Source organism: Rutilus rutilus, assembly GCF_951802725.1.
Source record: "Rutilus rutilus genome assembly, chromosome: 10".
NCBI lineage: Eukaryota > Metazoa > Chordata > Actinopteri > Cypriniformes > Leuciscidae > Rutilus > Rutilus rutilus.
Genome location: NC_140215.1, coordinates 39,264,764 through 39,286,876, shown reverse-complemented (window position 1 = coordinate 39,286,876; position 22,113 = coordinate 39,264,764). Strand labels below are relative to the sequence as shown.

General features: G+C 38.1%; 2 protein-coding genes across 2 annotated transcripts; one reads left to right on the top strand and one right to left on the bottom strand.

Moving 5' to 3' along the window:
* Window positions 1–1,820: 1,820 nt before the first annotated feature.
* On the top strand, window positions 1,821–9,364 carry ndufa4l2a (NDUFA4 mitochondrial complex associated like 2a). Its single transcript, XM_084420779.1, has 4 exons — window positions 1,821–1,920; window positions 2,391–2,476; window positions 2,936–2,996; window positions 7,781–9,364. Exons 1-4 carry the CDS (start codon window positions 1,879–1,881, stop codon window positions 7,835–7,837), a joined length of 246 nt encoding a protein of 81 aa, XP_084276905.1. The 5' UTR covers window positions 1,821–1,878; the 3' UTR covers window positions 7,838–9,364.
* Window positions 9,365–17,160: 7,796 nt separating this feature from the next.
* Window positions 17,161–21,026, bottom strand: LOC311298100 (uncharacterized protein). Its single transcript, XM_084420780.1, has 3 exons — window positions 18,410–21,026; window positions 18,191–18,299; window positions 17,161–17,711 (listed from the first exon to the last, which is right to left on the bottom strand). Exon 1 carries the CDS (start codon window positions 20,772–20,774, stop codon window positions 19,707–19,709), a length of 1,068 nt encoding a protein of 355 aa, XP_084276906.1. The 5' UTR covers window positions 20,775–21,026; the 3' UTR covers window positions 17,161–17,711; window positions 18,191–18,299; window positions 18,410–19,706.
* Window positions 21,027–22,113: the final 1,087 nt, after the last annotated feature.

Here is a 22,113-nt window from a genome sequence, read left to right as displayed (position 1 = left end):
GGTGTAGAAGTCAGGCCACTCAACCACAGGTAGCGTTGACGTTAATCCTGTCAGATTGTCCATCCATTGACTGAGCGTGTACGGGTCACCCAATCTGGGATGTCCGTTAAAATGAACTTTTGCAAATAACAATTGCGGTCCTGGACAGTGAGTGACCTTGCACATTAAGATAAAATGGGATTTTCTCCAGTCATTATTAAAAAACAAGCTAGCAAAACTTGCAAACTAACGTTAGTGAAGCGGCCGGAAGGATCGTTCTGCCTCCACCTAAGCTCCGCCCACAAAAAAAACGTCACCATGTTTACCAACTGAAAAGGGGTCTATTGTTGCGGGTGTATTATCGACATGTAAAAGTCTAGACCCTGACTATAAGACGACCCCATTTTTTCAGATGTATTTGGTACATAAAAGTTAAACTCAATCCAATGTATACAGGGCTGTGTTTCTCAGAGAGTTTCTCAGGGTCTCAAATGTAAAAAAGAAACATCTGTCACTACATTACTACAGTAATTTATAGGCCTACACATTAGGAATATCCTGAGCTGATCTCAAGAATCGGTATTGGGGCTGATTAAGCATTTTATTAACTGATCGGTATTGGCTATCCCATTTGTAAAGCAGGACAGATGCTTTTCTTCAGTAGTTCCTTCTTATGGGATCATCAGACTGTAATTGGAGAGCTGTTACATGTGCTATTCAACACAAATCAGGATTATTTTTAATGGACCCTAACAAGCTGAATAATAATGAGATAGCAATTTTTATTGCAATATGGTGTGGTATCTTTTTATCAGTCAAACAATGGTACGGATAGAATCTTTTAATTGGTTGCTTAAAGAACCATTGATACATGGAGCCATATTTGACATTTCTGGCAATGGCAAAAATTTTCCTGAATATTTTTTTCTTTTGGTTGATACAACTTGGCATTCTGTCCTTGAGTATAATAATAAAAAGAAACCTCAATTGAGAGTATTGTATAAACCACTGTTCAATTCAATTCAATTCACGTTTCAATTATTTATTCACTTTTCACAATATATGAACATATAAACATTTCAAAGCAGCTTTACAGAAAGTGCATGAGTCCACATTACAGTTTAGAGTGTCTGTTATCAGATGAAAACTGTCTAAGTATTTAAGAAATGTACATATACAAAGTCACAGTTAGCTAAAAGTTTATTAATTTAAAGAATGTAATAATTGAATGCAGAGACACTGTTGACAAAGAATCGAGGTGATGTGTAATGGAGAATGCTTTGGTGTCAATGCCACAAATGTTTCTGTGTCTGTTTTAAACCCTGAGGTTGATTGTCTCTTTTTGTTCATTTGTTGTTTTGTTTCTTAGAGTGAAACCCTTATCTGATGTTTCACAACATGTTTTAGCTGTTTTACTGAAAAGGTTTTGCATGGAGTATTTTTATTTAATTTTGAGTTTTAGAGTTAAAACTCACTCTTGTTTTTACTGATTTGGTAAAATCAAGAATCCTAATTGATTTGTGTTTGTAGTCTATACAAGATTTTTTCAGTTTTGAGATGATTCGGTGTTGTAAGGCAGCTTTGTGTTTTATTTTTGAGGGGGAGCTAATATTTTTGCACATTCAGTATAACTACTTTTATATCTATTTTTGTGGTTGTAACCATTCTTACTTATGAGGTTGTAAAAAATTTTTTATTGTACTTGTCCATGACTCATGTAGTGTAAATCTATTAGTTTATTTTGTAAAAAAGGTCTTTAAAAAAAAAAAATGATATCACTCTCTCAATCTCTCACCCTCTTCAAACAAACTCCCATTCCTCCCTCCCCTTCTTATCAGCTGTGACACAGACAAGCACACAGAGACACACACACACTTCTGCGCGTATTCTCCAGTAAAGATGCTGCATAAAGTCCGAGCTCAGGTCAGGAAACATCCTGGAGTGAGTATTTTTAATTCTACTTCCCTGTTTTCAAATTAGATTTATTAATCTATGACAAGCATTAATAAGGAAATAAAACATAATCAGCTCATTTGATTAGGTTGCTAATATAATGCTAAAATACATCCTGAAGTGTCAAGAATAATCTGAAATATATAAAATGTTGCATGCACTGTAGGACTAAACGTTTGTTTGGCATTAATAACTTCTGAGCAATGAGAAAACTGCTAACAATGTAGAATTAGTACACTCATCTACTGTGAATGCTCTTCAAACGTTTAAAAATGTTAAACTTAACTTAATAAAAATAACTTTGAATTAAGATAATTGGTACTGAAAAAAAAAAGGATCATTTCATTTCATTTCATTTCAAAATATGATAATAAAGATCTAATCTGATGGCAAACCGGACCTTTTATTTGATAATACTTTCCAAGAGAGCAAACCATAAATCATCTCCTCTTTCACAGCTCATCCCGCAGTTTTTCTTCATCTGTCTGGGAATGGGTGGAGCGTTCCTTTATTTGTTTCGTCTTGCCAGAGGACCTCATGTCACGTAAGGAAATTATTAAATACAATAATGGGTAAAACATATGAGCAGTGCCATTTAAATACACGTTGAACTGATTCTTCAGACATGGGACAATTGGTTTGGAAATTGTAGATAAATAATTCGATCCCATTACCATAAAACACCATAAAATGGCTATTACATTTAATACATGTGTGATATGCAAAATAAGGTATTTTATCACCAGAGTAAGCATAATTTATGTCTAACTGTGTCATAATTCAATAAGCAAAGCTGAAAATGAATGCTAGATTTAATTTTAATTATTACATTTATTAAACTTTAATTTAAAATAAACAAAGTAGGCATTATAATTTTACATCTGACAGTGTTACCTGTAACTGCCATCTCTGGGTCAACACTGTCAGATACGAAATGTGATGGCAAGTACTTAAGCAAGTGTGGTTTATTTGAAATATGTCTTAATCTTTTGGCTCTTGACAGCTGGAACAAAAGCAGTAACCCTGAACCCTGGAATCAGCTCAGCCCAGGATACCAGTACAAGGTACATGTGCCCACTGGGGACATCATAGCAGTAGACTGGGGGTTTGGACCATGACATTAAACTATAAACCTCTATAGAGGTACAGACCATAACATAACAATTAATATTATATTTTGTGTTATCCTCATTTGCTTCATCAGCAAAAGGAATTTGCATGTCCATGACTTAGATAGAGGTGGATTATAGCAAAAGAAAGCAGCAAGCAAAAGGGAAGGATGTCAAAATTACAATAACTCCCTCAGTATATGTTTAAGAAACACTTGCTTTTTCTATAGTTTAATGCTAGGGTATTATAGCACAAAGTATAATGTTACAAATTAGCATTAAAAAAAGAAAATAAATTGAACCATGTTAATTATTGCAGAAATAGATCATCACAGTCTGTGAAAATGGTTAACACCAGCAATCTTCTCTGTTGTTATATGTCATACTGATATGTCAAGGTTTAGCACTAAATCCATATTTCTGCCATCAAAAGTGCAGGTTTTAGTTTGCAATGTGATAAAATATCCATTTACGGTTGTTTTTGTCTGATCAACAGACCATGAGTTATTTCATAGCTACTTTCTAATTGCTTATTTGCAAACATTTCACAGTCACAGTTGCATTATAGGTTACTATGGAGCTGATATATATGTGTATAAGTAAATATAGAAACAGAAGTAGCTCTCCTCGCGAGAAGCACAAAAAGAGACACAAAAACAGAATTTATCTGGACGTGTATTTTGAGAGTGATTCATCGCTCGACTAAGTGGCTTCATTAGTGTAGAACAGTATGATTTGGTATTTCCTGTGGATCTCATTTCCCTGAGGGTTTGATTTGCAGTAAATAAGGACTCCAGGAGGAGCCAACAGAGAGCTGTTGTGAGAGTTCAGACATTTCATCAGACTGATGTCCGGCATGACTGACTTCAGCACAACATCAAAGTTCAAATTAAAGCTAAACGCTGGTCAATAGGGCCATTCCTCTGTGGGTGACAAACTCCTATCTGCCCAGCTGAGACATGATTTAACAAACAGCCTGGTTTCCATTACAGATTTGCGCAAAACTTTTGCAATATTTTCTAAATGTCGATAAAAAAATTACGGCATTTCCATTAAAGGGATAGTTCAAGCAAAAATTTTAATTAGCCCATGATTTACTCACCCTGAAGCCACCCTAGGTGTATACGACTTTCTTCTTTCAGACGAATACAATCAGAGTTATATAAATAAAAATGGAAAAAAATGATTCGTTGAATTTAATTAAAAAAAATATAGTAAGTGGTTGCACAAAATTGATTTTAGCTACATTTAAACAAATGCATTAAGTTGAACTTAATCAATTTTAGTTCAACTTAATGCATTTGTTTAAATGTAGTTAAAATCAATTTTGTGCAACCACTTACTATAATTTTTTTTATTAAATTCAACGAATCATTTTTTCAGTCTCGCTCTTCCAAGCTTTATAGTGAGAGTCAATGGGTATATTCCATATTTAAAACTTTATATACTAAAATAACTGATGATGGATAGATGCACTTTTATGATGGATAGATGCACTTTTATGATGGATAGAGGCACTTTTATGATGGATAGATGCACTTTTATGACGGATAGATGCACTTTTATGACGGATAGATGCACTTTTATGATGGATAGATGCACTTTTATGATGGATAGATGCACTTTTATGCCGGATAGATGCACTTTTATGATGGATAGATGCACTTTTATGACGGATAGATGCACTTTTATGATGGATAGATGCACTTTTATGACGGATAGATGCACTTTTATGATGGATAGATGCACTTTTATGACGGATAGATGCGCTTTTATGACGGATAGATGCACTTTTATGATGGATAGATGCACTTTTATGACGGATAGATGCACTTTTATGACGGATAGAGACTTTTATGATGGATAGATGCACTTTTATGATGGATAGAGGCACTTTTATGACGGATAGATGCACTTTTATGACGGACGGATAGATGCACTTTTATGACGGATAGATGCACTTTTATGATGGATAGAGACACTTTTATGATGGATAGATGCACTTTTATGATGGATAGAGGCACTTTTATGACGGATAGATGCACTTTTATGACGGATAGATGCACTTTTATGATAGATGCACTTTTATGACGGATAGATGCACTTTTATGATGGATAGATGCACTTTTATGATGGATAGATGCACTTTTATGATGATAGATGCACTTTTATGACGGATAGATGCACTTTTATGATGGATAGATGCACTTTTATGATGGATAGAGACTTTTATGATGGATAGATGCACTTTTATGATGGATAGAGGCACTTTTATGACGGATAGATGCACTTTTATGACGGATAGATGCACTTTTATGACGGATAGATGCACTTTTATGATGGATAGATGCACTTTTATGACGGATAGAGGCACTTTTATGATGGATAGATGCAATTTGATGGACTTCCAAAAATATATACCCAACCATATACACTCACCTAAAGGATTATTAGGAACACCATACTAATACTGTGTTTGACCCCCTTTCGCCTTCAGAACTGCCTTAATTCTACGTGGCATTGATTCAACAAGGTGCTGAAAGCATTCTTTAGAAATGTTGGCCCATATTGATAGGATAGCATCTTGCAGTTGATGGAGATTTGTGGGATGCACATCCAGGGCACGAAGCTCACGTTCCACCACATCCCAAAGATGCTCTATTGGGTTGAGATCTGGTGACTGTGTGGGCCATTTTAGTACAGTGAACTCATTGTCATGTTCAAGAAACCAATTTGAAATGATTCGAGCTTTGTGACATGGTGCATTATCCTGCTGGAAGTAGCCATCAGAGGATGGGTACATGGTGGTCATAAAGGGATGGGCATGGTCAGAAACAATGCTCAGGTAGGCCATGGCATTTAAACGATGCCCAGTTGGCACTAAGGGGCCTAAAGTGTGCCAAGAAAACATCCCCCACACCATTACACCACCACCACCAGCCTGCACAGTGGTAACAAGGCATGATGGATCCATGTTCTCATTCTGTTTACGCCAAATTCTGACTCTACCATCTGAATGTCTCAACAGAAATCGAGACTCATCAGACCAGGCAACATTTTTCCAGTCTTCAACTGTCCAATTTTGGTGAGCTCGTGCAAATTGTAGCCTCTTTTTCCTATTTGTAGTGGAGATGAGTGGTACCCGGTGGGGTCTTCTGCTGTTGTAGCCCATCCGCCTCAAGGTTGTGTGTGTTGTGGCTTCACAAATGCTTTGCTGCATACCTCGGTTGTAACTAGTGGTTATTTCAGTCAAAGTTGCTCTTCTATCAGCTTGAATCAGTCGGCCCATTCTCCTCTGACCTCTAGCATCAACAAGGCATTTTCGCCCACAGGACTGCCGCATACTGGATGTTTTTCCCTTTTCACACCATTCTTTGTAAACCCTAGAAATGGTTGTGCGTGAAAATCCCAGTAACTGAGCAGATTGTGAAATACTCAGACCGGCCCGTCTGGCACCAACAACCATGCCACGCTAAAAAATGCTTAAATCACCTTTCTTTCCCATTCTGACATTCAGTTTGGAGTTCAGGAGATTGTCTTGACCAGGACCACACCCCTAAATGCATTGAAGCAACTGCCATGTGATTGGTTGATTAGATAATTGCATTAATGAGAGATTGAACAGGTGTTCCTAATAATCCTTTAGGTGAGTGTACTACTCTCACTATAAAGCTTGGAAGAGCCAGGATATGTTTTAACATAACTCCGATTGTATTCGTCTGAAAGAAGAATGTCATATACACCTAGGATGGCTTCAGTGTGAGTAAATCGTGGGCTAATTTTCATTTTGGGTGAACTATCCCTTTAACTGATGTTATGCCACTAAAACGTAATTATTTTCCTCTCGCCATAAGTCATTCCAAAATTCATGTCAGTGGGTTTATGTATATCTCAGCCACCGCACTAGACATTATTTTTAATGGAAGGAGACGTAGGTATGTTACCCAAGTATTAATGGCAAGGAAAGCGCCTGTGAGCGGCACATATGAGGTGTTTCTGGGTTTTTCTCCCTCATTTCTGCTTCAAGCTCTTGTTAAATTATGGCATTTCTTAGTGGTTTAGAATCCAGTATTCCCGTAATTATTTTGTCTTTTATGAGTTTAATAAAGAACTCGTCTCTTCTTCTGTCCAAACACCCCGCGCCATCAGTCAGGTGACTTGTAAATACAATAAAACTTTTTGGCGATATATGGCAGTTTAGGTAAATTGTTTCCATTGAGCATATTTTCAATTTCAATTTGCGCAATTTGAAGGGTAATGGAAACGTAGCTAGTGAAGCTCTTTACTAAGTGTTTTGGACAGATTGCTTATTTCCATGCCATCAGCATGCCATCAGTTTCATACACTGCAAAAAATGCTTTCTTAATTAGTATTTTTGTTTTGTTTCCAGTACAAATATCTAAAAATTCTTACATCAAGAAGCGTTTACTAGAGAAGTAAAATGACATAAGAAATTCTATTTTGTTTTAAGATAAAAAGAAAGTAATTTTTGCTTAAAACAAGCAAAATTATCTGCCAATGGGGGAAGAAAAATAATCTTGTTTTCCATTTGAATTAAGATTTTTTTTCTTACCCCATTGGCAGATAATTTTGCTTGTTTTAAGCAAAAATTACTTAAGATCTAGTTCTAAATGACTGAAGTCTAAAAACTTGCACAGAAAGTATACATAAGTAATAATACTTCACTGTCTGCCTCGACCTGCCATACAATCAACATGTTTTCTTTCTCCCATCTTTAGTTTGTGGCCATTAACACAGACTACAAAAACCTGAAGAAGGAAGGACCAGACTTCTGAAAGCGTCACCGTTGTTGGCTCAACTTTCATCACGAGATGCCCTTTACCTCACTAGTACAAATACAAAAAATAAAAATAAAAAAATGAGGAAAACAAACCAAATGTGGGTTTAAGAGAAATTACACTTTAAATCTTCACAAAACGCACTGGGAGAAGCTTTTAGCATGAAATGAAGAGCTGAGGAGTGTTACTTTTATTTATGTGCATTAGACATTAAGCTTGACAGAAATCCCTGAAATTGCAGAGATAACATGACCTCCCCTTAGCAAGCATGAGAAAGGGCGAAAGGAAGACGAGCAGATGTTTGTCTTTCTGTAAACAGAACCTGAACAGCAGAGACTCATGGGAAGGAGGTTGAGCTCCCTCAGGCCTGCCCTTGAAGTCTGGGATTATTGGGAAAAGCAGCATCTGTTCAGAGTGACACACATGTTTATCTCTGTCTCTCTCACTATCTTTCTATCTGCACGTATTGCTGTCTTCATTTTTATCGTCACCACCATCCAGCCACCATCATACAACACACGTTCTCCTCGCTGAGTGGGCAAACCGTACAAACAAACACAGGAAGTAGGCGGCCATTAGACTTGCAGTGTTTATTCTCCAGACCCCCAGAGATGTTAGAAGAACACATACAAAGATGCATGTCTTTTTATGCAAACATTTTATGCACGTCCTTAGCTACTGACAAAAATCCCATACACTGGGAATGAACTAAGGAGGTTTGTTTTATTGGTCTGATTTCCAGTGTCATAGACTGACTCGACAGACAGATTCTCTTTCTCTGAACTGATTTAGGCACGTCTAATAAAACTAAGGCGTAAAAAGATTTTACATCGCAGAACCGTGAAGATAAAATGCATTTCAAAAACTGAGAATGGACACAGAGCTTTATATATATACTGCTGGATTCAGTTACTGTGATGAATTGGGCAAAAGGTCTTGTGGGGTGTAATGACTTAACTTTACTCAGTATTATATACAAGATTTGTACATTTTAATGGAAGTTTGTGCAAAACGTGCCACTATTCCCTTGTCAGTTCATGAGTTCATGAGAAATATTGATTTGAATTAGAATCATGTTCATTTGTTCATCCATGTATTTTGTTTAAAAATACATATTTTTTAAACTACCGCAAATTATTTAATTTTAAACGTTTTAATTCATGAACAATTAGGAAACTTTTTGGGGGGAAAGGATACATAAAATATAGGATAATCATAAAAACAACAATGACAAATTGTCAAAAACGAAAAAGACAATGTGGGTTTAAATTAAAAGTTTTAGTGACATTTGTTTACAAACAGATGTTGCCAGTTCACAATGGCCTTTTTACCATGGTGTTTGTTACAGTAAATATACATTTACGGCTGTAATCTACTGTGTCTAATCTAAAGTGGCGCCATTATGGGTGATGGCCTGGTTCACACACTGTGAATGTATTCAGTTACACATTGCTGGTTTTCATAGAGTTCAGTGTTTGATGCAGTTTGAGAAATATATATTCCGTGTTTTGTGAGCACTGCTGCAAAAAAATCTACCTCTGTCCAGTGACTTTCTATATATTCAGAAACTGTATATTTAATTTATTTTCATCAGATTGCAAAACCAAATTCGAATTATGGTACGATATGCACGACACCATTGTCAACCACTAAAAACGCTGTATTCTGCTGCCAGGCCATTAGATGGCGATGAAACACTATAGACTGAACACGTAATACCATGGGCGTCGGAAGAAAAAATGAAGTGGGTGGGTCCTCCCCCAGAAAAATGTTACTGGAGTAAATACCATTTCATGTAGGCTATTCTGGTGCCTTTTAATTAAAACAAGTAAACTAAACTCGTTCTTTGCCTCCACGTCGTGCATTAAATGCACAGCTATCCGTGGATTATCCCGCTAATACCATGGTCATTTGCCAGCAATGACAATTTAAAGCTGTTAGGCTATTGATGTTTGCAACGCAATATTTGACTGAAGGGTACAACGGGCGGTTACTTTCGTCAGTTGCGGCTCGTTGAGAAATATAATGTAGCAATTCAGCGGAAATGAAGTTTAATTTATTAGGGAATTCCCTAATAATTGGATTTGACGGACGGCGGCTCTGAAAAGCGAACAGACAAATGCGCTGAATTAGAGACGGTAAAAGTAAGTGGGTCCAATATCATTGCTCTTAAAAAGTGGGTGGGTCTTGTCCCACCCATATACAATGGTTCCGACGCCCATGCGTTATACGCATGTGCATGACGCAGCAGGCTTCGGCTTCGTGCACGTCAGAAACAAAGGACAGGTTGGGTGCTTCTCATTTCTTATTTGTGCATCCTCGTTTCCTTTCCTCGTTTCCTTTCCTCGCTTCCTTTCCTCGTGTCTCAGCTCCACCCCCTGTAGGATGCGAGGGAAGGCTGCAAGGAAAGAAAAGGAGGATGGAGGAATCGAATTAAAGCTTTTTTTTATACATTGGAATACTTGATCACTCGATCACTCTTCATATCGTCATCAGCAGCGCTCAAAGGATCTGCCCTTATGTTGTTGAAGTTTGGTTATTTTAGAAATTCATAATAAATAATAATAAAGCAAGATACCCTGTTGAAATATGTGAGATGTGTGGTTTATATAAACTGCAAAGGTAAAGTATAAATTAAAATGACTGTGACCGATGTGAAGGGGGAGGAGAATTTATACATGCGTCACGTTTAGTCGATAAAACTCTTCCGCATAGGATACACCTGTGTATCATCGCTCATAGCTCCTCTGGAAGCTCCTCGATCCTCAACTCCTCGCGGTGCAATTAGAGAATTAATGGCCCGGTTTCACAGACAGGGCTTAGACTAAGCCAGGATTAGACCATAGATCAATTAGGACATTTAAGTATTTTTTATAAACATGCTTAGAAAAAAACATTACCGATGTGCATCTTAAAACTAAAAAGGCACTGATATATTTTTAAGATCAGTCAGTGCAAGTTTATTTCAGTGGAAACAGCTCAGACTTAGCCTACATTTTAGTCTAGGACTAGTCTTAAGCTCTGTCTGTGAAACCAGGGGGAGATGTCCTAGAAGATGGCTGAGCTCGATCGGTTTCCGGGTCATAGGATGGAGGACGGAGGAGCGAGGAGACGAGGAGACGAGGAGGGATATTGAGAAACACCCGTTGTGTGTGTTCATCTGAGCCTCATTGGTTTGTCACTGCCCGTCAATGTCAGATTATTTGAGATGGCCAATCAAATCAAAGTAGGCGGGCTTTATGTTCACAGACGTTGCAGAACGCGAATTTTAGCAGCGCGAGGTGCGACTCGATGCTTCAGTAGTTATGCTCAAGTGTGAGATAAGATGTAAGTATAGCTAACTAAACATTTCATATTTGACAGCTGTTTTAGGTCATAAATGTTAGACTGACAGAAATAATCAGGCAAACTAACAAACTTTTGTCTAATTTCGCCATTTTTAACTGAAAATAGGCCTACGTCATTCCTGTAAAGTAATAATTAGTTTACTGTCATTGTGAGGGGAGGGGACAAAAAACATTAACAAAGCCGTTTTCATCATATCAGGCACAAGGTTAATGAATGTGTACATATTGAGAATTAATATTATAATATAGTTTGTAGCATTTAGTAAATTATAAAAGACCAGCTTTAGGAAGGGAAGAGACAGGGCAAGATGAGGAGACTGAGAGAAAAAGAAAGAGTGATGGAGATGAGGAGAGAGCAGGTATTGACAAATAATCTACTGCCCGCTGACATGGTTTTAAAGCTATTTCTTATCCTTTTTTGGCCTTCAAAACATCTTAAAATGCACATATGTAGATCAGAAAAATCAACATTTTCTCAGGGGAGTCCCCGAATCCCCCTAACTGCCTCACATTTGGGACCTCAGTGATTATAAAACCCTGCGTTTATTCTAATAAACAGCCAATATCCTGGTAATATGCATGTTAATAAGCAACTTAATAGAGAATTAGATCCTAAACTAAAGTGTTCATTTTTTTTAAATCACTCATTGGGGGCTGAGCCACCCTAAAATGAAAATCCTAGAATCGCCCCATGTCACATGTATGTTCTGGTTTCATTTGGTTTTCATTGTGTTGTGTTTCTAGTTGGCTTCTCCATTTGTTCTATTAGTTCAGTCATCCTCGTTTCCCACCTGTTTGTCTCCATAGTTACTGTAACAAGGTTAGAAGTTTTGGGAAGAAGGAGGCGGGAACCGGCGAACATTCAACAACTTTAATAATAATAAAATAATCCAATACAAAATGAAAGTAAAGACAGCAGGGTTATTATAGTTTTGCATTTTTCATTAGTTTTTATTTTTATTTCATTTTGACGTTTTGTTTTCAAATTCAGTTTAGTTTTAATTAGTTTTTAAAGTGGGTTTGCTAGTTTAGTTTATTTTTTATTTTTGGAAAATGCTTAGTTTTAGTTCAGTTTTTATTCATTTTAGTGTTAGTTTTAGTCTTTTTTTTTTGTAATTTGGGTTATTTGTCAGGAGCAAAATTCAAAAAGGTCAGAAAAAGTATATTGTGTAATAATAACTCAACAAAAACATCATACAATTTTAGAAAGAAATTCACACCCCATTGAAATTCCTTTACCTCTTACAAAATCCACACACTGTACCAAAAATCTACACATCTTCTATACAGAATTCACACCCTATACAAATACCACAGCTGTACAATTTTCACACCCTATACTAAATTTACCCTTTACAGTCAATAGCCTACTCATCTGGATTGAAGCAGCAAACATTCAGTGTAAAAGTAAAAAAATGACATAACATATGTCATATTTGAATCACAGCTTAGTGTTTTGACATCGACAACCACAACCAAAAAGTGCATTTTACCTCAAACTTGCGACTAGTTAACTTTCTAAAGAAGGCGCAATCGCTTCTCGGGTCGACATTAACACAATTATATTCAGAATTTAAAATATTTTTATACCACTTTTTAACGTTTGATTGTGTAAAGGTGTTCACGAGATAGAGATACCAACCTTTCGTGAACTTGCTTTCAACGTCGAACGAACACTCGTTCTCATGGAGACGCGGTGTGCACGGAGGGGAGGGGCTGTGTGTGTGTGTGCGTGTGTGTGCGCGCGCATGTGAGAGACGCATGAGTGACAGAGAGACGGAAGGAGAGCAGGGAAAGGAAATGCAGCTGAACGAATACGCTGCGTGTTTTAAATGGCGTTAAAAAACCTTGACAAAGACGAAAACTAAGGACATTTACTCTATAATTTTATTTTATTTTACTTCGTTTTGCCAAACACACATTACAGTTTTAGTTAGTTATAGTTTTTTTTGTAATGCCTCGTTTTTATTTTTATTTCAGTTAACGACAATGTTTTTTCCCACCTAGTTTTCGTTTTTCGTTCGTTTTCGTTAACGATTATAACCTTGAAAGACAGCAGCCCCTCACGGACGACTGCTGTCACATATAACAAAACACAACATAAAATCCAGGCCTGGCCTCTCTCGTCCCTCACGGTCGCCGCTCCTCCTTTTATGCTTCCGCTCCTCCGTGAGAGATACGAGACCGGTGCGTCACGCAGGTGTCATTCATCAGCCATCACGCCACCGGCCTCGCGCCGCTCTCTCACAGCCCTCGGCCTCGTCCTGCTCACCACCCCTGTCAACACACCCATGTGGGGCCCATAAGGGATGGATATGGGCTGTCGAGTGATGGGCTGAAGGTGGGCTTTACATGGGCCCTAGCTAAAACCCACATGGGCAACCCAGGTTTCTCCCATCTGGGGCCCACACTACTAGCTGGGCCCCATGTGGGCTGATTATGGGTCCCTGCTATTCTACCCATATGGGTAATAACCATTATTATTATGGGCTAAAAAAATCTTTTTTGGGGCTTATTTTACAGTCAGCCCATACAGTTCTTTAACAATTGTAAGATGTTAATATTTTTGTTACACAGCCAATATTCCCGGGTCTGGTGGACCCACCACATTATTAGGCTTTTAAATCAATACAGCCATAACAATTTATGTAAAAATACTTAACAGATGTTTACTTTAGCTCAATATTACCAATGGTATACATAATTTATGGTTCTTATTCGCCATTTACCCCTGTGAGATCACAATTATGATCATATGATAGCTTTTTTTTGTGAGAAAACAAGGAAATTCAATTATAAAAAATGTTTAAAAAAAAACAAGATTTTTTATCATTATTGGTGCTCATTTCTTAGAACTTAATCAGAACAGGTGAAAGTGCTTGAAATGTAACAATTTTGTAACTTTGTGTGGGAATAGCAGTTTCAGAAAAAAAAACAGTCACGCACACAGACAAGACACACACACTGCAGGCCCAGTTAGGAGGAGGACACAGTTAAGTTTCATAGCGCCTACAATTATTACTCTCGGGTTCAGTAGAGCCGAACACCTCATATGTAATAGTTATGTGTAGGAGGGTGTACCATGTGCAGTCATTGAAAATAAGTAATTTTTTTATGTTCTTCACAGAAAATGAGCCACGGCCAATAAGTTTGAGTTAGAAGAAATAATAAATAGCATAACTTTTTCTTTTAGCAAACACTGAAAACGGGTCCCACAGACCCGAACACAACAAGCTACAATAACAAAGAGACCAGTAATACAATTAATCACGTTTTTATTTAAGTAAAATTTATGACAACATGCTTTTGCAATGTTCCCTCACTGTTACAGACAGTTTCTTTCCACCTCAAATGAGCCTGAAGTCCTTGTTGAGGGGTTGCCTGCCGGGCCTGTCTATTACCCCCCCCCCCCCCCCCCCCCCCCCCCCCAATTCACACCCCATTGAAATTCCTTTACCTCTTACAAAATCCACACACTGTACCAAAAATCTACACATCTTCTATACAGAATTCACACCCTATACAAATACCACAGCTGTACAATTTTCACACCCTATACTAAATTTACCCTTTACAGTCAATAGCCTACTCATCTGGATTGAAGCAGCAAACATTCAGTGTAAAAGTAAAAAAATGACATAACATATGTCATATTTGAATCACAGCTTAGTGTTTTGACATCGACAACCACAACCAAAAAGTGCATTTTACCTCAAACTTGCGACTAGTTAACTTTCTAAAGAAGGCGCAATCGCTTCTCGGGTCGACATTAACACAATTATATTCAGAATTTAAAATATTTTTATACCACTTTTTAACGTTTGATTGTGTAAAGGTGTTCACGAGATAGAGATACCAACCTTTCGTGAACTTGCTTTCAACGTCGAACGAACACTCGTTCTCATGGAGACGCGGTGTGCACGGAGGGGAGGGGCTGTGTGTGTGTGTGCGTGTGTGTGCGCGCGCATGTGAGAGACGCATGAGTGACAGAGAGACGGAAGGAGAGCAGGGAAAGGAAATGCAGCTGAACGAATACGCTGCGTGTTTTAAATGGCGTTAAAAAACCTTGACAAAGACGAAAACTAAGGACATTTACTCTATAATTTTATTTTATTTTACTTCGTTTTGCCAAACACACATTACAGTTTTAGTTAGTTATAGTTTTTTTTGTAATGCCTCGTTTTTATTTTTATTTCAGTTAACGACAATGTTTTTTCCCACCTAGTTTTCGTTTTTCGTTCGTTTTCGTTAACTGGGTTGCTGGGTTGTTAACTGTCTAATTAGCCAGGACTGTAAAGACAACTATGTTAAGAAAAGCGCTATATAAATTAAGATTTTTATTAGAAATACACACATTCTCTTAAACACACAAGCTAAGCAACTGAGAGACATGTGCGAACACACTGCTTAGCAAGGACAACAAACGCTCCATTAACAATATTTAAAATCGACATGTTTATAATGTTAGGGTATTGTGACACCTTTCTATTATCGGTACAACTTCAAACATTATCCACATGCACACCTACCATATATTACTTCATACAGTTTTAAGGCCTTGAACTCTCTCTTCCCATTTCGGCCCAGAAAGTTATACTGCCCGGATAGGCCATGGTCTAGGAGGAAGGTCATCATCCTTTTTGTGGCCTCGTCACGGTTCGGTGCATGAATATACATGGAGAATACACGGTATAAAAATAAATAAAACTTGCGGGCAAATTAATGTAATGCGGAACTACTGGGGAACATTGTACTTTTGTCAAACTGTAAACTCTTGTCAAACTGTAACCTACAACTGTTACCCAACCAAAATCTCTCTCTCTCTCTCTCTCTCTCTCTCTCTCTCTCTCTCTCTCTCTCTCTCTCTCTCTCTCTCTCTCTCTCTCTCTCTCTCTCTCTCTCTCTCTCTCTCTCACACACACACACACACACACAGTTTAAAAGCAAAAAATATTTATCCAACCCCATTTAAAAACAGTCTGTCGGTGCCGTCTTTTGGACATTCATCATATTGCATTGGTTTTCATTTCTTGAACAGAGCACTAATCTGTTTATTTTTAAGTTACACATTCTACATTGATTAAAAAAGAAAAATCAAATGTTTTTAATGGTAGTATTATTTTATACAGAAATAAAGTATTTATAATTCAGAAGAGAATAAAGTTAGTGTTAATTAAAATGAAGGAAAACAAATATATTGATCTGAAATATAGCAAATTAATTTTAAATTCATTCAGGTACAATTACCAAACATATCTAAACAAACAAAAAATATATTTTTGTCTTTTTATTAATTTAATTAATAAACTAATTATATAAAACTATTGTCAGTGCACTACAAATAAACTGGTTCTATGCCTTTACTTTATTAATAAAACTTTTTTTTAAAATACAAGGTTTAAGACATTTATTTTACTTTGGTGGTACAGCCTGATATATGCAAAATAAAATAAAAATGCTTTTCTTTCTTTTTTTTGCTTTTCACATTCAAATCATCATCACTACTGATCAACCAGCGGTAGGCCTATACGTAGAAGCTTGGACACAAATATTTCTTTTAAATCCTAGACTGAATCAGTATGCTGGATAGTCTTTGATCATTCAGTAAGAACATTTAATGTATGGAAATATTATGCAATTGTTGTGTTATTAAAAAACAACTTAAATGTTTGGTTGATTGCTTTTATTCTGTACAAGGATTGGTAAATGGTAAAATGAACAAGAAACACAAATGGCAATGCACATTGCATTGGAGTCCTCATTGAAAACTTGCCTCATCATATTCAATCATGCTTAAAACATTAAAATATTTAATCTGCACTTACCATCGCTTCCGACAATCTGGACAACATCCCTCCAGGCATCATTTTTTACCTGGACATTTCTATATATGTCCAGGCTGGAATCATATATTACTGGAAAGTTTGAGACAGCAATAATCAATTTTTCCTCCATTTTCGCGCCAGGAAAAATGTACTTTAAATATGAAACCATAGCAACACCCATACACAAATTCTCGCCGCCGAGTTTCCATTGGCTGCTGCCCCGCATTTTGACGCTCTCATTTGCATAAAGTATCCACCAAGATACTTTTTTGCAGCGCCGCTGTTGACCAAATCGACGCGACGCGACCCATCATGCTTTGCGGGGGCGTTTTTGCTGCCGACGTAGTTCCATAGGAAATGAATGGGCTTTGGCGTCGCGTCAGAAATCGAGACGCTGGTGGACAAGCGGCTTCAGGGTGGATGGAGGCAGTGGAAGTGTCAGCACAGATCTGAGGGTGGATGGAGCCGGTGCACTGTACAAAAATCCACACAGTAAAAATCTCGTAAAAAAAAAAAAAAAACTCACACAAAAAAGCCAAGAATCAAACCACCCAACCAAAGGAAACGATCATCACCAAAATGGTAAAAAAAAAATTACAGTGTGGAGGTGATTACCTGAGGGTGGATGGAGGTGTAGGCCTGATTTGGCTGCCGGACCAATTGTCATCATCCTCATCCTCACTGGACAAAATCACTCGCCTAGAAATGTATAATATACAAGCACAATCAACGAGTTAAAGCATTTTAAAAACAGTTGGTTAAAAAATATATATACATTTTGGACAACAGGTGATACCACTATACACAGGGTTCATACACATTTCCACCAGAGAATTGCCATGACTGATCTATATAGAATGACAACACCCTGGGTACAAGAGAGACCCTCACATGGATCCTTAACATCTGTTCCAACACCCCATTCCTCCTTCAGGCATGCACACAACCATTTGTATACATCTCTTTTTCCCCCTAAACATGTGATTGTTACTTTTATTAATTGATTACATTTAATTTTATTTATTAGTTAATCGTATATCTGTTGTCTACCTCCCTCGTTTTGACAGCTTTGAGCCAAATACACTTAACAAAACTCCCACAAAACTTGTCCTTCCTGTGTCATTGGGAAATTCAAATTTTCATCATCCATTTAGTAGTAGTAATTCAAATAGCCTCACCTCTTTTTGCGCTTCCCCCTTCCCGTCTTCTCTGTAGAATCGGACTCGGTTGGTACATCTGTGTTCTGTTCATACTCGACTAATTTTGTGCAGGCAATTTCATACGTTGCTTTGGGAAAGAGACAAATGAGTGGCAATTAGTTTCATTCAGAGCTAATTTAAACCGAATCAACAGTGAACTCATCATGTCAGGTAATCTCATACAAATGGACATCTTACCGACTTTTCTCTTGACAGTCAACTTGAATGTCGCCCAGTCAGTGTGAGGGTCCTGTTGCTCTATGACCGCCTTTGCCATGTTCATCCTTGCTGGTGGCCAGTAGCATTCATCCTCCTCAGGCCCGATAAACCATTTTGTCGGTATAACTGCCAATCCTCCACTATTTATAAATTCTACTATTGCAAAAGGTAACATGCTTAAAGAAAAACAAATGCATACAAAAAATTAAAACAATAAAAAAACAAAAACAAAAAACAAACAAATAAATAGCACACTAGTGCAGGAGTGGCAATGCCACATATCCAGTCTTGAGTGGCAATAACACCATTTTTGTTTTTAACTCCTCCACAGGTAACAGCAGCAAGTCTTCAGATAAATTAAAAACAAAAAGAATTCCAAGGCATGATGAGTCCATTGGATAGGTGAAAAAGGATTTGGCAGTTTCAAAGAAATTACACAGGACTTTAACAGTTCCAGAATGTGACAAAATGTTCCGCACAATAAGAATCCTTCCCCCTACAGAAAAACAGTCATCGCCACGAGAGGAGGAGATCAGTGTCTGTCCATCATTGTAACGCCTGTATTGTTCCCATGTTGCAATTGAATTAATCAATGGTCCAGAAAAGTGGAGCTGTTTAAGTGGGCTGAAAACTGATGTGGTCTTTTGGCTTGCCACTTTCTGCTTCTCATGGATCCGCCTGATGAGTTGTTGGACAGGGTTTTGAGGCCGACGGACAAGTTTTTTCAGTTTACCTAAAAAGGTCTCAAAGGGAAAAGCTGAAACACTATCTAACGGGCCGAATTTTCGTGCATCTTGAGCTAGGTGGATCAATGAATGCATGTTATAGCTGACAAATTCAGTGCCATAAATTGCAGCAAAATCTGTTACAAAGAGTTTCAAAATCTCCTCAGCATAGTCACAATTGTCAGGAGAACATAAGGCAGGACTCAGAAGAATTCTCATAGATACCGATAGAAGTAAAAAGTTTCTGTACATTATACTGGGTATATTATTGAGGAGAACAACAGGGCCAGTGTAAAGTAAAAATTGCAGAAGCTCTGTAGCTTTCCATGTGCTGAATTCAAACAAGGATCGTGGTTTCCTTGCAAAATTGCTAGGTAAATATTGCCTGATAGAAACCATATATGCTGACATTACAACAAAAAACTTCATAGATTGCCTGCATTTCAGCGGCCCCTTCAACCAAAGAAATATTAACTTACGCATTGCCCCCAAGCACACAAGGTGCATATAATCTAACACAAAACTGGTAACTAAACCTATACCCAGATCATTTAGGGGGAGGCTGACAGTTGGTGCTGTTGATAGCCTTGCCTACCAAATTGCTCATCTGTCCTGAGCTCTGCTGATATTTCAGGATAAGCCACCTTCCCATTAATGTACTGGCCTTTTTGAGTGCACCTCTCACACCCATAATAGCCTGTATGGCCTTTGGAGCATTTAAGAAAGGCACGAGCAGGTGCATCACAAATAAAAGCATCGGGTAATGGTACCCTGAAATGTACACCATTGTATACAATACCACTCTGAGAAACTGCTTTCATATCTACAATGAATTCTTGTAAATACTCTTGCACATTTGCGGGTTTGGACGCACCCGAGTACACTCCAATTACAAACACACTACACTCTGGAATTTCCTTAATCATACCCAGAATAGGCCACAGACTCATACTGGAGCTACGGAATAAGGGCAATCCATCGATGTTAATTCGAATTGTGAGAGTATCAGTCACATTTGCTAAATGTCCTAAAGATGTTAGTTCAGCTATGAGAGCATTTTCGATTCCAAAGTGGTAGTAGGACCGCCCAGCCATATTCGCCACATTACAAGATCTGTCAGTTGACATAAGAGTTCTGCCATCCATTGGGATATCAAGGCCCTTTCTCCTTAGGATTTTAAGAAGTGCAGACAGCACTGTTTGTGGTATGTTGAATTCTGCAGCCCACTCTGCAAGCCCATGCGAATCATCATCATTATCATCTTCCAAGTCAGAACATTCATCTCCATGCAAATCACAGTCACTATCACAACCAGGCACCCAGTTTTCAGAATCCAAATCATCAAATGAGGAAATGTTAAAATCATAAAAAGAATCTGAGGAATTTTCATCTTCTAAATCATTTGATGAATTCTCAAAACAGATCTCATCACAAGCATCGTAGAAAGTGTCCGTGGAATCTTCGCTTTCAGTGTGCTCTAACAAGTCATCCAGTGGGTTTTCCTTTTCAGAATCATGTGCCAACAAATCATCAATCATAGACTCCTTTTCAAGGAGACGCAAATGTTCCTCCACTTTCGCTGATATTTTCCTCCTTTTAGTTCTTTCTGAACACTCCATTATTTCTATAAAAAAAATAGAAAATAAAAAAAAGCATTTTAGTTTTTAGCTATGATTACAGGGGATCAGGAATGACAAACTCTAGAGTACAATTGCAATTCATATAGTTTGGTGAAGCTGGTATTAATGTGGCTGATTTTACCAACTGTTCTTCTAGTAGCCTTCAATTTGATCAATAGGCTACACTATTTTAAAGATAGCATTAATCTCTGTTAAGGCCTAACCTTTTACTATCGTGTGTCAATTGATTTCGATTAATATGCGCGAGGGAGAGAGAGCAAGACAGCGCTCGTGTTGTTTGAAGACGGTGAGAGTGCGCGCGCGCGGCCGGGCGGGGCTCTCTCTCTCTGCTCGTTCGTGTTGTTTGAAGACGGTGAGAGTGCGCGCCGGCGGGGCTCTCTGCTCGTTCTAATATTCGCCCAGCACTGCCAGCAGTACGGTGTACATTTTAGGACATCCTCAGACCTCAGACATATGAAGACAAGGCATCATGCCTCAGACTAAAAGGCTTCAGTCATTGGACAAAACGGCATCGCGCCTCAGACTGAAAAGCTTCAGGTCTCAGGAAAAACAATGTCAGGTGTCAGGTCTCGTACAATTAGGCATCAGACAAAACAGCCTCAGACAAAAAGGCATCAGACAAAAAGGCATCAGACGAAACGGACTCAGACTAAAAGGCATCAGACAAAAAGGCATCAGACGAAACGGACTCAGACTAAAAGGCATCAGACAAAAAGGCATCAGACGAAACGGACTCAGACTAAAAGGCATCAGACAAAACGGACTCAGACTAAAAGGCATCAGACGAAACAGCCTCAGACAAAAAGGCATCAGACAAAAAGGCATCAGACAAAAAGGCATCAGATGAAACGGACTCAGACTAAAAGGCATCAGACAAAAAGGCATCAGACGAAACGGACTCAGACTAAAAGGCATCAGACAAAACGGACTCAGACTAAAAGGCATCAGACGAAACAGCCTCAGACAAAAAGGCATCAGACAAAAAGGCATCAGACAAAAAGGCATCAGACGAAACGGACTCAGACTAAAAGGCATCAGACAAAAAGGCATCAGACGAAACGGACTCAGACTAAAAGGCATCAGACAAAAAGGCATCAGACGAAACGGACTCAGACTAAAAGGCATCAGACAAAACGGACTCAGACTAAAAGGCATCAGACAAAAAGGCATCAAACGAAACGGACTCAGACTAAAAGGCATCAGACAAAAAGGCATCAGACAAAACGGACTCAGACTAAAAGGCATCGGACAAAACGGATTCAGATGGAGTTTGGAGGTTCGCATTGCCCCGCCCCGTATGACGTCACATGTACGCGGT

What these genes read in the sequence shown, in the direction of transcription:
- ndufa4l2a (XM_084420779.1), top strand. Translation starts at nt 1,879, where the DNA reads ATGCTGCATAAAGTCCGAGCTCAGGTCAGGAAACATCCTGGA. An exon ending in GCCAGAGGACCTCATGTCAC is followed by an intron (nt 2,477 to 2,935) that starts GTAAGGAAATTA and finishes GGCTCTTGACAG; the next exon opens with CTGGAACAAAAGCAGTAACC. An exon ending in GCCCAGGATACCAGTACAAG is followed by an intron (nt 2,997 to 7,780) that starts GTACATGTGCCC and finishes TCCCATCTTTAG; the next exon opens with TTTGTGGCCATTAACACAGA.
- LOC311298100 (XM_084420780.1), bottom strand. Translation starts at nt 20,774, where the DNA reads ATGGAGTGTTCAGAAAGAACTAAAAGGAGGAAAATATCAGCGAAAGTG.